This window comes from Electrophorus electricus, chromosome 1, assembly GCF_013358815.1.
Source record: "Electrophorus electricus isolate fEleEle1 chromosome 1, fEleEle1.pri, whole genome shotgun sequence".
Lineage (NCBI taxonomy): Eukaryota > Metazoa > Chordata > Actinopteri > Gymnotiformes > Gymnotidae > Electrophorus > Electrophorus electricus.
The window spans coordinates 4,121,521-4,138,075 of record NC_049535.1 but is presented as its reverse complement, the minus strand read 5'-3'; the positions used below and the strand labels follow the sequence as shown (position 1 = coordinate 4,138,075).

General features: G+C 42.8%; 1 protein-coding gene across 1 annotated transcript; it reads left to right on the top strand.

Annotated features, from left to right (window-relative positions):
- The first annotated feature begins 3,063 nt into the window (after positions 1–3,063).
- Positions 3,064–6,944, top strand: LOC113578835 (protocadherin-20). The gene is made up of 3 exons (XM_027012326.2): positions 3,064–3,236; positions 3,614–6,322; positions 6,723–6,944. The coding sequence occupies exons 1-2, from the start codon at positions 3,186–3,188 to the stop codon at positions 6,218–6,220; spliced, it is 2,658 nt and encodes an 885-aa protein (XP_026868127.2). The 5' UTR covers positions 3,064–3,185; the 3' UTR covers positions 6,221–6,322; positions 6,723–6,944.
- The last annotated feature ends 9,611 nt before the right edge of the window (positions 6,945–16,555 follow it).

Below are 16,555 nucleotides of genomic sequence, written 5' to 3'. Positions count from 1 at the left end.
TGGACGCGGTCTCATTTCCCGAATAAATATGTGCCGATGCACCTGTTCAAACTATAATGAGCAACCACCGGCGTTCGAAGCAACTCATCTTTCTACCCTGCAGATTTTCCATTTGATCGCTGTGGTTTTATCATCCGGCGCAAGTTTGGTTTTATGCAGCAATTTATGGACAGTGGCCCGTGGTGTCGCAGACATATTGGGTAGAATAAGAATTATACCCTCGTGCAAATGTGATCTTAATGTGAGCTGTCTAATGGCTACACACTCACAGCCAAGATAATGAGATTAGTGCAAAGCCACAGGCTAGCGAAAATGGGGGGGTGTATCTAATAACAAAAAATTCAAACACGTATAAAGTACGCACAGCCGTCTTCGTTTTTAGACACACTTTGATTACACTGATCTGAAGACCTGCACAGTATCAATCACTGTTTGCCCTCTATGATGAGGTGAGACAGGAATAGATCCTGGAATAGATGAGGGACTGTTATTGTTACCTGCGTCCAAAAAGATGAAGGAACTTTCAGCCCTGCTTTCTGATAGATGAACCCTGTTACCTGAACCCAATTCTCCAAATAGTCTGATAACATATTGCTTCGCTGTCATCTGTACAAAACATGGATAGAAATGGGCTGTGATTGATCAAGACATATCTGTCAAGTGGGTTTAAATGATTTTGCTTTTTAAATATATTTTTTTTAAATATGTCTTTGTTCATTCATTTGCAACCTGCTTTCATAGCCAGTTGTGCCACTGGTAGGAGTTCTGCCCACAGTTCTGCCCACAGGATTCTCATCTTATCCAGGACAGCGCTTCCACTTCCACAGGTACAAAGCAGCCATAGTCCTGAGCAAATACAAGTGTTCCAAGCAGAATACTAAGCAACTGATCAGGTATAAATATCGGGTGTGCCGTCGCTGTACTTAGCAGCGAGGGAGAGTGAAACCCTGCCACCACTTTATCCACGTCCAAACCTTTTGACCAGTTCCCAGCGACGGACTGAACCCAATTCCCCGTGAAAGCACCTCTGTGCACCTTTCATTCTCATTGCTGGGCCCCTGAGCACTCAGAGTGCCTCTTTGCACACAACGGAGAAGCAGGTGTGGCACTGGACGGAAAACATGAAAGTGTCTATTGTGGCATCAGCACATTGTTATAATCCACTCGGAATGCAATACCGGTAGCTCATCTGGTGAAGGACATTGTTGGATAAAAGAGAATCATTTTGTCACGCAAATAACTTCTTAAAATCCAGTCACTAAGTCGTAGCATTATATTTTAAACAGCACTACCACCACAAAGCTGCAGGTTGTATGTGTAAGTGTGTCAGAGGTTCATCTTATATGGAAGTCATCTTATATGGAATGACATGGATTGACATGGAATGACATGTCTAAAATGACTCCACTGAAAGACATGTGGCACTAACGTGATCAGGCAGAACTCCATTAAACTGATTTTTTTTTTTTTTTTGGCCTCTCCCAACATTTACGTTCCAAACGTTGGTGTTGACTCTGGAGGAACAGTGCCTGTGTAGACATGTCTTGTAGGCATCCTTGCAAAACAGCAGTAGACACGATATGCTTGGTGAGGTGAGACACAGCGGAGTTAGCTGACACAAGCATGTCTGCATAACCCGAGATCCGAAAATGCCACATCAAGATTAGCAGCTACCTGTTTATCATTGTAGATAATAACCGCTGACATGATCAGTTCAGCTTGCACTGCTACTTTCAATTATCTGTACAGGAGTTTGGCCCAGTGTTCTTGGTATGAATCAACAATACAAACAAAGAAAGTAATATATTTCCACAAAAGGTGTGTATGCATGTATGTGTCTGTGAATGCATGCATGTGTGTACACTAGTTGCGCAGGTCAAATAATTGAAAGGCATCGTTTCTTTAGTTCTACTGGGACAAAAACAGTCCTAACAATAAGAAACATTTTTGTCATGCATTTTCTTTTTAATCTCAGTGATTTGCCGCCAATATAGAGAAATTGGCAACACTGATGGCAGCTTTTTGATTACGAATAATGTGGAAACTCATGTGCTAGATAATATATTGAGAATCAACAACCCACTGAGTCATGTAAACATGGAACGGGCCAGAAAACGTGAAATAAAAACATGGACACACTGTAAATACAGTGGCACGCAAAATTGCGAGTCCTGAAGATGTTTATCTTCGAGATATGCACGTTCAAAGCTCCGTTTCTGCTTCATTCAGACTGAGTCTCTAAGTTCATCCCACATAGATACTCTCAGAAAGCAGCCGCTGCGCTGGTTAAAACACGCGGGGATGAAGATCTTATCTGTTTACGGTCGCTCGTTTCTCCGCTCTTCCCTCGCTCGTCTCCCCGTATTTAGCTCTCTGCCACTAATTCCCTTCTGCCCTGCAGTCGCGCACAGAGCGATGACTAGAGAGCTGCTGGTTTACGTTTTATACAAGTGCGTTTAATGTCAGAATTAATGCAAAAGCTTTAGGAAACAGAAAAACTTCTGTTGCCGCCGAGCACTTATTTTGTTTGGAACTATTTACTATCAGCTTTGAGATGACAGTGAATGAATGACTAATTTAGCACTTCAGACCCACCTCCTCTCTCGTTTTGTGGTGTTAATACAGTGCTATTCTTAGAATGATGCGCGACCAGAATGGTACTGTGAACACACCGCTTTTAAGAAAACAAAACCAAATAAATTAATGATCATCCGAAACAAGATGATTGTCTAGTGCTGCGTGTGGAATGTTTTAAATAAGAAATTCAGTTGACATCCCTCACAGACAGCAGCACTGGTTTGCTCATTGCTTTAACCCTTACGTACTGCAATACTGCGTGGACACAAGTTTTGTTTTTTTTTCCCCATGGCCAGCATGTTCGCTTGCAGACCAGTCATGAACCACGCAAATTAAAAAACGCAGCGGACAGCAGAATTGCTCAAATACGCAAATTGCCAGATCTGGAACGACCCAACTTTGTAAGCGTAAATACTCATTGGCCGGGTCCAAATCTAATTTGCATGCTGTGGGTGTGTCTGCAGTCTGAGAAGGAGATGAATGACCGGTTCGGCTCAGACGCAGATGAGGCATTGGAACTGACGGATCTCACCCGTACCGGCGTTTAGGATGCGTCCGCGGCACTAATTTCCCCCCGTTCCCTGTGGTGCTAACACCGAACGGGAAACATGTCAAACATAAATCGAGATGTCTGTTTTGTCAGTCAAGGAAAGTTCTGGGTAAGTTTCTATGACAGATTTTTTTTTAACTTGCGCTTTATAATGTAACTTACATTAACTGGATGACATTAACTAAGACTTAAGGCGAGAAAATGATAAGCACGGCAGCACGTTTAGCGCAGTTTGTTGTTGTATTATGGCCGTTTGTTCTAGTAAAGAAACCACGATTTACAAATGTTGCATTATGTGTATTTTCTAAGTCTCCCGCTTGTGTAGCTGTTAGTGTTTTAGTATAGCTACATCAACCTTGACGTAAAAACTCATTTTGTTATTGAGGTCTGATCATTAAAGATATATTACATACGCTTTATTATTCTGTTGCTTGTAAATCTTTCTATGTCTTGAACTGTGTCTTTTTCTCTCTTTTTTTGTTCCAGGCTCTGTGCATTCTTCTGCTTTCTACCAGCCCTCTCTCCTGCTTTTCAAATTTTAGTCATCTCATCTATAAGATAAATGAAGGCTTACCCAAGGGGACTCTCATTGGGGCTACCGGTGCAGACTTAAACTTGGATTTCTCAGTTGATCCTCCTCGATTGTTCAATCTGGAGCTAAAGCAGATTGGTGCTCAGTATGTGCACCTGAATAATACCACAGGGGAGCTGTACACATCTGCTCTGGAGATCGACAGAGAGGCTCTGTGCGCAGACTCCCACGAGGGCCAGGGTTGTGCCCTCTTTCTGGATGTGATCATTCTGCCACAACAGTACTTCCAGCTAGTTAAGATCAAAATCATCATTGAAGATATTAATGACAACAGGCCATATTTCCCCATGGATGAGATCAGGGTGTCGGTGCCCGAAAATGCACCAGTGAACAGCCGGTTTGCAGTAGAGCAATCTGCTGTAGATCCTGACGTGGGAATCTACGGCGTGCAGACCTATTGGCTGGTTGACAACTATGGCGTTTTCACCCTGGACGTGGAGGAGAACGAGGGGGGAGAACTGACACCAATGCTGATCATTACTGAGTCGCTTGACAGGGAGACGCAGGCGGAATATGTCACTGAAATCATAGCTGAGGATGGAGGGTCTCCACCACTTTTGGGCACTGCCACTTTTAGAATCATCATCACAGATGTGAATGACAACTGCCCCAAGTTCACTGAGTCCCAGGTGAATGTGACACTCTTTGGAAACACTACTAAGGGCACACAGCTGACACGCCTCCATGCCTTTGACCTTGATCAGGGCTCCAATGCCCAAATCACCTACACTTTCAGTGAGCGGGTCAGCGAAGAAACCAGGAACCGCTTTCACTTGGATGCATCCACGGGGGTCATTAAGCTAGCTGGAAAAATTGACACAGATGCTGTAAAGTTCTACAGGTTGGCTGTGCTGGCAAATGGGCCAGCTTGCATCCCCGATGTGGCTACAGTCATTCTCAACGTTGTCAGGGTGGTCTCTGGCCCCCCAACCATCATACCACGCTATATTGCTTCAGAGCAAAATGGTGTGGTTTCCCTAAGCGAATCTGAGCCACCATTTTCTCCAATTGCATTTTTCACCATAAAGAATATGGACCCGAAGCAAGGGGGGGTGTGCCTTCTGGAAGGGACTGGACCCTTCAGGCTCTTGCCGTACAAGCACTTTAAAAACGAGTACTTGCTGGAGACCACTGACCTATTGGATTATGAGCAGAAGAAGGATTATGAAATGACTGTAGTGGTCCGAAGCACAATCGGATTAACTGCTAAGACAGTGCTGAAGGTGCAGGTGCTGGATGTTAACGACAATGCGCCCATCTTTAAGCAATCAATTATCGACATCAAGGTTGAGGAGAACAACACCCCAGACATATTTCTTACTAAACTGCAGGCCACGGATGAGGACAGCGAGAGCAGGGGTGATGTGCTCTACCTCCTGGGGTCAGATGCTCCCTCCATTTTCCACCTGGATCGGTTGTCCGGTGTTTTGACTGTGAGCACATCTCTCGACCGTGAGGAGAAAGAGACCTACCGGTTTATAGTGCGAGCTGTGGACTGTGGCACGCCGAGGAAGGAGTCAATCGCCACGGTGGTTGTCACCGTGCTGGACCGCAATGACAACAGCCCTCGCTTCATCAACAAAGATTTCACTTTCTTTGTGCCAGAGAACTTTCCAGGATTCGGGGAGATCGGAGTGTTGTCTGTCACGGATGCAGATGCAGGAGAAAATGGCTGGGTGGCACTGTCGATCCTCAATGGAAGTGATATTTTTGTGATCGACACAGGACGGGGGACCTTGAGGGCAAAGACCTCCTTGGACAGGGAGCAACAGGGAACATACTACCTCTGGATCGAGGCTGTGGACGGGGGTGATCCTGCACTCTCCTGCATCACCATGGTCACCATTCTGCTTCTGGACGTCAACGACAACCCACCCACTGTGCTGTTTCCTCAGTCCAACCAATCCTTCATGCTGGTTCTTCCATCTACACTCCCAGGGACATCCATTACAGAAGTATACGCCGTGGACAGGGACACCGGCATGAATGCTGTAATTGCTTACAGCATCATCAAACGCAGGGGTGGTGAGACAGGCTCATTTGACATCGACCCCAACACAGGAAACATCACTCTCAGAAAGGCCTTGAGCAACCGGGGCCTCTACAGCTTGCTGGTCAAAGTCAGCGACCATGGCCAGCCTGAACCGCTGTACTCCACCGTCCTGGTCAACCTATTTGTCAACGAGACCATCAGCAATGAGACCTACATCCAGAGCTTGTTGACCAGGGAAGCAGAAATCGGCATTGAGGAGATTAGACCACCAAACAGGCTGGCCCGGGGGCCAGAGTATAGTGAGATCTTCCCCTGCCAGCCAGTTCTTATTGCCCTCAGTACCACCTGTCTAGGACTGTTTCTTATAGTGGTGTCACTGACTACATACATATGCTGTACGAGACAGAAAAAACATAAAAAGAAGAGGCTGGAAGTGGAGCTACCATTAAAAATGAACAGTGACATGCAGGCTATGGACCGGAAGCTCATGGAACTTTCCAACATGTGACAATGGGCCTCTCCAAGATTGTGCTTACTGCCTAAACAAAACTGTTTACAAATGGGAAATGTGAGCTTCTAATTTACAAAGAAACAAATGGAGTGTAAAATGGTAAAAAAAAAAAAATTGTATATATTGTATGTATAATATTTTATAATTTTATGACAAAAAGAGAAAGCATAAAAAAATAAGATTGCATCTAAGCTTGTCTAGTTTTGCAAACCCAAACTTTATCAAATCAGTTGTTGCCCAGCTACATGATACTGTAATTTATTACAACATAAGTGGTGCCCTTATCAAGGTGTCAAATACTTCTTTGTTTTAGCCACTTTGAACCGTTTCAGAGGACAAACGGTAGTTACCCAGTCAAGCACAATATTCTGCATGTGTTATTGCTGTTGAATATGAAGTGCAAAACAATTGCTGTACAGTGACAAGTGGAAGTCCATAAGTCATTGCCAGACCTGACTCATTAGTGGACATATTCCATTCTTTGTGTTTTTCATTCCAGACTGTTTTGCAATGCATTTTCCATGATTATCTACTGGATTGCCACCCTGCTTTCTCCGATTTCACTCTGCACTGGAGTCTGTAGTGGGATTTGAATATTTGCCCTGGATTTGCTACCCTCTCCACCTTTCCTACCAAAACAGTGATGCATTCTCAGACCTCTTAAGCCTGTGGTGTGAAAACAAACTGTACATGAATATTAAAATTTTATTTTCTTACCACACCTATCTCTTTATTATTCCATTATCCACTATTTAATTTTTATGCTACGTGGTATCTTTTATTCTCAACCTAATTTAACAAATAGCTCACTGACCACTGTGTTTGATGTTAAAAATTAAATGCTCACTAGACAGTAGACACTGGACAGTATTTTTCTATTTTCTTCTATTCTATTTCTATCATCCAGCTCAAAACCCCCCAAAATTTGCAATGAAAACCCAAAAACATTTAAGACAACCATTATCTTGTCAAATGTTGCAGTTTTTATCATTGCAAAGATTTGCTCTTGGAACCAAACCAATGACTGATAAGAATGACCCTATTTCAAATCATGTTTTTAAAAGCCAACTTGTTGAGAACATCTTATCTTCATTCTTCCCATATTTACATACTCCTCTCCACAGGCAGTCACGCGATTTCTGTAAACATGCAATAGCAGGAAGCAAGAAGGGCTGTTTACAGCTTCTCCTGTAGAGACATAGTTGGGTCATCCCACATCAGGTTATAGATCAATGCTTCTGAGCGACATGTTTCTGCCGCAGCAGTCAGCGCATGCCAGCTACACTGATGAGAATTCTACCTGAGCTTTCAGCTTTGTGTTCGTGCCAACCTGAACATCTACAACAGCAGCAAGTTTAGTTGGCCTACTGAAAACTTTTTGAACAATAGTTTCTCTTGAGAACTAGATCATATGCCTAAATTCTACTTTAAACTTCACGCATACAGATATCAAATCTTTGTTTAGCTGGCCATTTGACAACTCCATTCTTCCCCAAATGAGTAGAGGATCATTTTTCTCTTTCTCTGACACACTCACACACTCATTCACTCACACTGGCAGACAGACACTTAAAGCTCTGGAAAGCTGCAAGACAGATAAAGTATTTGTGCCTGCAGAGAGTGCAGGTTGTGGGTAAGGCCTGGTAGCTGGGGGCAGGCTCCGTGGCTAAGCTGTTTAACACATGCTCCAGCAACATGTGGTTTGAATTTCCTACACTCGATGTTAACAGCCCACATTTGCCCCAGAACAAACTATTACATCAAACAGGTTCCACCTCATGTTTGCAGCCGTCCATTTCATCGAGACTAAGCCACTCTGAACAGGACTGATATTCAAAGCATGTGAATGCAGGCACATTAATGTAAAGTGGCCCTATCAGGTGCCCCCTACCAGCTGCAGAACCGCTGAAGGAAGCCTGCATAGATTTATCATGCTACAGTCCTCATACGATTTGGTGGTAAAGTCTTTCATGGCAAAACACCATTCATATGGCTGTTAAAGAAGACTCCATCTGGAGTAGCTTTAGTGAAAGAAACAAGAATCTGAAAAACCAAAAGGTGCATTTTCTCACACTATACTGACAGTGTTGATGCAGATTTTTAAAAAATCTAGTTCCATCATTAATTTCAATTTTGGGTGCTGAGATCTCCGCTCCAGTAATCACTCAGGTATGTGTCTATGTGTGCGTGTGGGTGTGTACATGCACATTTGAAATGTTACCGCCTCCCCCGCCGCGTCCCATTGGTTTTCCATTTCACGCACCCAACTGGTCGCACATGTGCCCTCCCTTCCCATGATCCTCCTCCCCTCCTTCAGCCAGCCCTCTGTTCAGTACAGACCAACACAAACAGCCTGCAGAATCGCAGCCTGATTACACTCGCACCTGTCATGAAGGGTCACTGTGTGCAACAACAAACTCACTCGCTGATTAATAAAACAGATGGGGCTCTCCTCCACCCCTGGCAGCACTGTGTGGGGATAGTGTGAACCACAAATGGACCCTCAAATTTAATTAACTTTCCTTCCTCTGTTGACTTGCTAGTGTTTGAGTTAGTGTTGCTGTTTTACTTTTCTAGGTAATTGTGTTGGCTTGTCTGTTTTTGTCTGTATTGAGCCCAAGCCTGTTTCATTTAGGTTTTTTCTTTTTACACTGTTCCCTTAAAAAACATTGTTTGCATGATAGATGAGGTTCAGTGGAAATCTGTCAACTCACCTTTTACTTTTTGGCCACCTAATAAGCATTAGTTTAGCTGTGGCTCCATGCACCATGCTGTAGATTTTGTAATCAAATGTCGCGGTGAGAAATCCAAGCAAAGAAAACAATGCACAGTCATACCGATCTATACAACAATAGCAGCATGAGCTACACTTGTGTAGTATACCTTTTTAGGAGCTAGTTCGATATTACCTGTTGCCTCACTGTTTGTTTCTGTTTTATAGTACATATGTTATGTGAATGAGTAATAAAACATTGCCCTAATAAAGTTTTACACGTTTTACCCATTTAATCATGTGAAACTTATCTGATCACGGGAAATTGGTAGCAGCCTCTTAACATTAGCGCTTGACCTTTTATTTATCCTGCCGACCTCTTCCAGACACGGGTTGAGACACGGAACATTGCTTGCAGCGTCTCGGCAGTAGCCCTCGGTGTCTACTGCTAGCGGGAGGCAAAGAGCTCTTGGCTGTTGCGTGTGCACAACATACATGTTCGTTGTTATATCATTTGCATGTTCGTTACTGTTCATTTGCATTTGTGAATGTCACATACGGACACAAGACACCACAGACGTCCCTAGAACAGTTCATGTGAAAAGTCAGTCTCCAGGTATGCGCATTCTACAGAACCTTGTTCCACAGCAAGCACGGTACGTATGCAATGGGTGTGTGTTCGCATGCGTAATGAGGGCCATTGTTTCCCTCTGGAAAGTGCTGGATCTGAAATTACGTTAAATTATTAATCGCGTAGACGGCAAGTAATTACTATCAGTCATGGCCCGATCCCATTTCCAGATTGCCCTTATTGTTCTTCCTATGCCGTGGATTCAAACAAATGCAGCCACAATAGCGCCGCTGCTTGGGTTACGTTGTCGTGGACCACGCCAGTGTCCCCTGCCACGCTGTTATGACCAAAAAAAAAAAAAAAAAAAATCTGTTTCCATCCATCTTGCTCTCATAGCAGAACTTCAATCATGCATTCAGATATTATTCGCCTCCCCCAAAATCTCAGCCTTTGATCTAATAGGTCTTTCGGGCCTGTGATGCAATAGAAAATAATCTAATCCAAACCCTTTGATCCGCTGGCGGATTACGTTACTCATTTATTTTCCCGGGTTTGCGCCCTCTGTGCCCCTTCCTCACTGTGTCTCGGCCTCTGGTCGTGAATGGAGAAGCGGGCTAACATGGTGGAGGAGGGCGTCGGGTGTCGAGAAGAGGGCCCTCTGTTCTGTTCAGTCAGTCCTTTGGGAGTGAAGATATACGCTTTCATCTCACCCACAAATCTGCGCAGCGAAATTAGCCTGGGCTCCGAGAAAGAAAAGTGGACATATAGCATGTAATTCACCACCGCTGATTGGGTAAATCATTTCTGTTCACTGAACACCAAGACAATCATTTACTGAGTATACTCAGTTAACTAGAAACTGGAATGAGTCACGGCTGTGACGTTTTACAAATCTAGTGAATTTAATTAGATTATTTCAGTGTGAGACGTCAAGTTTCCGTTTTCACCGTCGCCAGTGCACGGACTCCAGAAATCTCACAGACCCTCAAACTTTAAAAAGATGTTCAGTCACCTCATTTAAAGCAATATCGAACTGTACTGTTAAAACATGGTGTTACAACTTCGACAAGTAAATTGCTTAGGTGGCGCTTCTCGGGAAGACAATACAAGATCAGTACAAATAGATCAAAGTTTCAACGACATGCACTACGCCAAACATTTCTTCAAACATCCAAGCAAAAATAAATCTATTTATGTAATAATCTAAAATATAGTTAAAAGGTTGGGATCTATGTCATGTTATTATGCTTGAGTGCTTTTCACTTTAAACCATTCTCCCATGCTTTGACTCATTTTTAGAATCGTGCAAAATCCATAAATAAAATATTAAATGCACTTGAGAGAGAGAGAGAGAGAGAGAGAGAGAGAGAGAGAGAGAGAGAGAGAGAGAGAGAGAGAGAGAGAGAGCCATTCGATTCTAACTGTGATTAAATCTACTGATGTAATGTCCGAATATTCTTTCTTTCAGCAGGATAATGGCAGCTCTCGGGAATTCTCTTTTGTTCGGCATTATTTCCATTGCTCTCCGTTTATTAGGAGCTTAGTTAATCCTCTGCCAGGGCATGCAGCGCTGTTGCGGACCACAGGCGGCAGTTCATCAACTCGTTTGAAGCAAAGTAACCCCACGGATTCAAACAACGAAACTATGATGCCGCTGATCCGGTCTTGATCCGCTTCTTCCCCCCCGTAGTGCAAAGGCCGTCTAACGACACGGGGCTGCGGGGACTTGGGCATGTACACTAGCGTATTCATCCTTGCAGTTTCCTCCGACGGTTTAATGGTAAATAAGAGCATTCCTGCTCACAGAGCTTAATAAATATAAACATAGTATCAGTGGTGGAATCTAGAACTGCTAAGGCAAAAAACCCATAGTAATAAAAATATGTGCTTTGACAAAATTAGATTTAAAACAAAGCAACGTAGGACAGGTTTAAAAAGACAGGTGTGAGGGCAGGTAGCTAATGTTTCACGGTCAGGCGTTAACAATGTAAGATGTTTCGCTGCACAGCGATTGTCAGTATTGACACCAATAACTAGTAAATGGTGTAATTAAATTTTAATTGATGGCTAATTTATCACTGCGTAAACCAGTGGGCAGTGTGGTCATGTGCGACATTTTAGCTCTCAGGGCTTGGTAGTTCAGATTAATGGCTATTGGTGTGATTTCGATTGCCATGGGAGGACAGAAATAAAAGAAGTAAATAGCTGTGGCTGTTGAGGATACTCACAGCATGTTTAGCAGCGATATATGCCATTTTATTTTCAAACTTGGACTCCTTTAAGCTCCTTGAAGCAGATTCGAACCATTAATCCACTTTTTCTTTTGGCAGCAAGTGTCATGTTGAACACATGACACCATAAAAAGACACACACCATGTTCTTTGGCTGAAAGTAGCCCATACAGTTTCCTCACAGAGAACCATGCTGAAAGGGTTTCTTTTCCAAATGCTTGCACAGTGGCATTTTATTATGCACATCTGGGATATTAGGCGTACATAATTTAAGAGAGAGAGAGAGAGACCCATTAAAGCTCCTTGTCTCTGATTTAATTAAGTGACTCTCAGTTGGCTCACTGACAGTGGAACCTCAAAACACATCAAAACAAAACACATTTCTTCTTCTTTCCCCTTTCTGACACACAAGCCAGCAGTTCCTGAGCATGCATATTCTCTCTGTCTTTCTCTCTCTGTCTGCCTCCCTCAGGAGCATATGAAGTTAAAAGGCAGAGACCATACAAAACCATTAATTAATAGTCCCCTCACCAAACAAACACACACACAAACTAGAATATTGTGTATAACCAGTTGTCATTCTCAACTCATGTTTCTAATCTAACCCGGTCTTGCAGATTCCTCCTTTGTAACATATGAAGGATTCGACCCTTTCTTTCGCAGGAAGCTACCCAGGTGCTTGTGCAGTCTCTTGTGATCTCAAAGCTAGACTACAGCAACTCGCTATTTGCTGGTCTTCCTCTAAGAGCCATCAAACCTCTACAATTTGTCCAGAATGCAGAAGCACTGATCTTCAATCTTCCAAAGTTCCGAATGTTACTCCACTGCTGCGCTCCCTTCATTGGCTCACTGTAGCTGCGCGCATCAGATTTAAAACCTTGATGCTTGCCTACAAAGCCAAAAATGGACCAGCACCTTCATACATGAGGTCAATGGTCAAAGCCCCATCCATACCTCGAATACTTTGAACCTCAAGTACAGCTTGGCTTGAAATACTTTGCTTCAGGTCTCATGGACAACAAACATCGAGACTATTTTCTGTCCTGGCTTCAAGACAAGAACTCCCACTTGCTGTCTGGACAGCAGAGTCCCTTGCAATCTTCAAATGCAGACTGAAAACCCATCTATTTGCAGAATATTTAAAGGACAACTGACACTGCTCCCATATTGACTGACTAATTTAGTACTTATTGTAGGGTATTGTTTACGTTGTTTAACAAACTCTAGCACTTATTGTTTATAGCACTTATCAATGTTTATGGTAGACCTTATGTATTTTGTACTTCTAGGTATCAGCATTCATCCCTGTATTCTACAGTATTCTAATTCATTGGTATCTTTAGTTCTAACCTACTGTACTGTACTAGGATATATTCTATGAGTAAATGACAAAGCACTTTTGTAAATCGCTCTAGATAAGAGCGTCTGCTAAATGCTGTAAATGTATAAAATAAATTATTTTGGGTACGTTGGGCTAATCCTGCAGGCAAGCTTTGATTCATTGTCACTATTTCTTTTGAAGTCAATGGTTCAGTTGGAGAGATTAGTGACATTTGTGTCAAAGGTGCCGCCACACCATCTTACTGTCATGTAAGAATGTTTTAATTTCCCTGGAGTGTATTTAATTCTCTCTCACACACACACACATATACACACACACACACACACACACACACCTAGGCATGGTGTTTCCTTCCATTCACCCCCTTCACCTGGCTCCTCATTCTAGGTGCGTCATCGGATTAAATTACTGCACTAAAAGCTGTTTTTAAGCATTCATATTTCAAAGGCTGAAAATTAATTAGCTCACCATTAAAGAAATCTATAATCATTGTGCTTGTGTAATCAGTAATTATGGCTATGCTAATATTACTACCAGAGCTGAGCACAGATCAGTTTCCCACATAATGGGTCCCATTTTCTTTCATGTTCTCAAGAGGGGTTTTCATTATTTTATTTGGAGTTTGAAGAGATGCTTTTTCTTAATCACACACACAGTCACTGCCTTTCTAGAGTATCAGGTTTTGAGTTGCAGCAGTTGTGGCAATTTGCATGGAAGATGGGGATCTTGTACAAGTCTGGATTTTATTGATACTAGGGGAAGAAAAAACAAATTTCACCTCTCAAAGAATGTTTTGCAACTGCTGCATCAATGTGGTGTAAAACTGTAGTGTAGAACAGAGTCATGTTAGCTGTGCACAGGGCTTTGGTTGGTAAGTCTGTGCAGATGGACAACCCAGCCACTCAGCGGAATACAAACTCAGGTCCGGCATTGCCAACTTGTTATGAGGTCCATTCTATAGGGATCATGAGAACAAAGAGCATTATAGATGAAGCCAAGTTAAAAATGCATGGTCACATTTGGCATTGCATTAAACAGTAGGATAGAATAGGCACGATCACCCCACACATCTAAGTGAGCATGTTCAGGTTTCAGCAGCGTAAGGGAGTTAATTTGGATTCAATTGATATAATGTTCATTTTGATCACATCCAATCATTGTGCACTTTATATCATACTGGTGCAATAAATAAAGTACAGATGTTGCTAGCCATTCAGCAATACAAGGTCTGTCCACCAATGAATATTTAAAAAATCCTCTGAAGTTCTGTGTGACCACTAACGTTCAGCATCACGTCAATTATCAAATTTCAGGCAGGAATGGGCAGGTGCTCACTGTTGTCATTAAGCTGTTGGTATCCATGGCAACTGCAGGCCGGCTGGCTGGTGGTCTGTACTGAGAGGTCCATTATCGGGACGGCTGATTGAGAGAACTTAGAGCCATTAGGTCCCATATGTCGCTTTCTTTATATAGGGCGTGACGTGGGATGTGACAGGAGCTTTGGGGGAGGAAATCACACTGAAAATTGAAATTTAGGGGGAAGAGAGGCTGCCCAGGCTATGTTAGTTTAACAAGAAGCTTTAGCATACAATCCTGCTGTTATTCTATATGATCGAAGCTATTTTGTAGTTACCAGTGTTTTTAAATCTCCCTTTCCCTCTGCTTTTAGCAATGTTTATGTTCTCTACTCAGACCGATTGGTTTGTGTTGTTTGCTCACTATACACCAGCATCTCGGTCTGATCTTATAAATTGCTTGGTTCAGGTGATGGCAACACTTTGGACTGACCGTCTATTCCAATTCGTCCTTATCCAGGTGATTCAAACTCACTCTGACTCCGTCTCATTCTCTCTCTCTCGTTCTCACAGGCACACATTAAATGAGAATGGCCTTATATGGTCACAGAGAAAACGGTGACTTCAGATTGAATTAGTGGCCAGTTCATTGACTGGGCTGCTTGTTAATTCCAGCCACTGATGCATTTCGGCCTGTCTGGTGTGTGTTTGTTTGTGTATGTGTGAGAGAGAGAGAGAGAGAGAGAGAGAGAGAGAGAGAGAGAGAGAGAGAGACTTACAATTCTTCAATTCTCTTAAGGATGTGGCTGATTGAACATCCCCAATGGGCCATCAACTCTCCCACCACCCACGGCAGACATTACACAAGACAACACAAAATGTAGGGGAAGCCTTAAATGAATGTAAGGGATGGAGCAGAAAGAGTGGATTTGTTTCTCACACAAAGACTGCGGTGTCCTACTGGCTTGTGTTGTTTGTCAGACAAATATGTATGTTACAAACTGGCTAATCTGCTCCTTTTTTATTAGATATGACACCATCCAATACAGTAACAGTCCATCTTTTTCTGTCTCTCTCTCTCTCTCTCTCTCTCTCTCTCTCTCTCTCTCTCACACACACACACACTCACACAGACACAGAGAGAGTGAAAAACAGTGTTACCTTTTGCCCTGTTGACCCTCTCAGAAGGTTAAATGCCATTTGCAGAAGCCAGCACTCAGGGTGCTGTTGTAATCTGTTTCCTGTGCTGCATCCACATAGGCAGCAACAGCTGGGACACCTGGCTTTGCCCCCCCGTTCAGGGTCCATCGGCCATACGGCCCACACGTGAGTGATCTGACGCATCTCCACGTCTCCAGAGGAAAGGCCTCAATCATGCATGGTGAGTGGAAAAAAGGTGGACCGTGTGGTAGGCTCGCTGTAGAGGTCATTTTCCAAAGCACTACGCTGAATTTACCTTTAGCCTAGTTCACAACTGTGGTCTGATTCCATCTCAAGCAACTGTGTTCACCCACGCAACTAAAGCTGTTGGATTAATATTGACCAGGAGTGAAATGAAACCGAGTTATGCATTAAAATGCAAAAAGTGCCATTAGGTAAGCAAAGCTGGTGCCACATAAGGAAGTTCTGTTTTTCATCTCACTACACACAACAGAAGGTAGGCTGTTTGAATATAAGACAGCAAGACTTATATGATACTACTACATAAACTGTAGGAGACTAAAAAGCTTTATTTCCATTGATCTCTGATGATGACTACACCATGACCACACACTCAGGAGGGAATATATGAACTTCATTTATATACCACTATTTATGTACTAAAACATCAATAGAAAAAAAACCAAAAGCAAATAAAAACAGCTGTAAGAGATCCATAGAAATAAAATCAGTGAACAATTTAAACGATTTAAACAAGGACTGAGTTGAAAACCATGAATAAATAATGTTAATAAAATTAAGAAACAGTTATGCAAACATAGAATCTGGAGCAAAGTTAGACTTAGTTCAGTTCAGTTACACAGTTGTTCAGTTACATAGTCAGACATGTACGTTAATTGTTCTGCATTTGAGCCACAACTTTCGCTGCTGCATTCCGGAGCAGATATAATTTGCAGATACTCTTGTTGGGGGTAAGTCAGGGCACAGTGCATTTACAGTAATCCAGAGGAGAGGAAGCA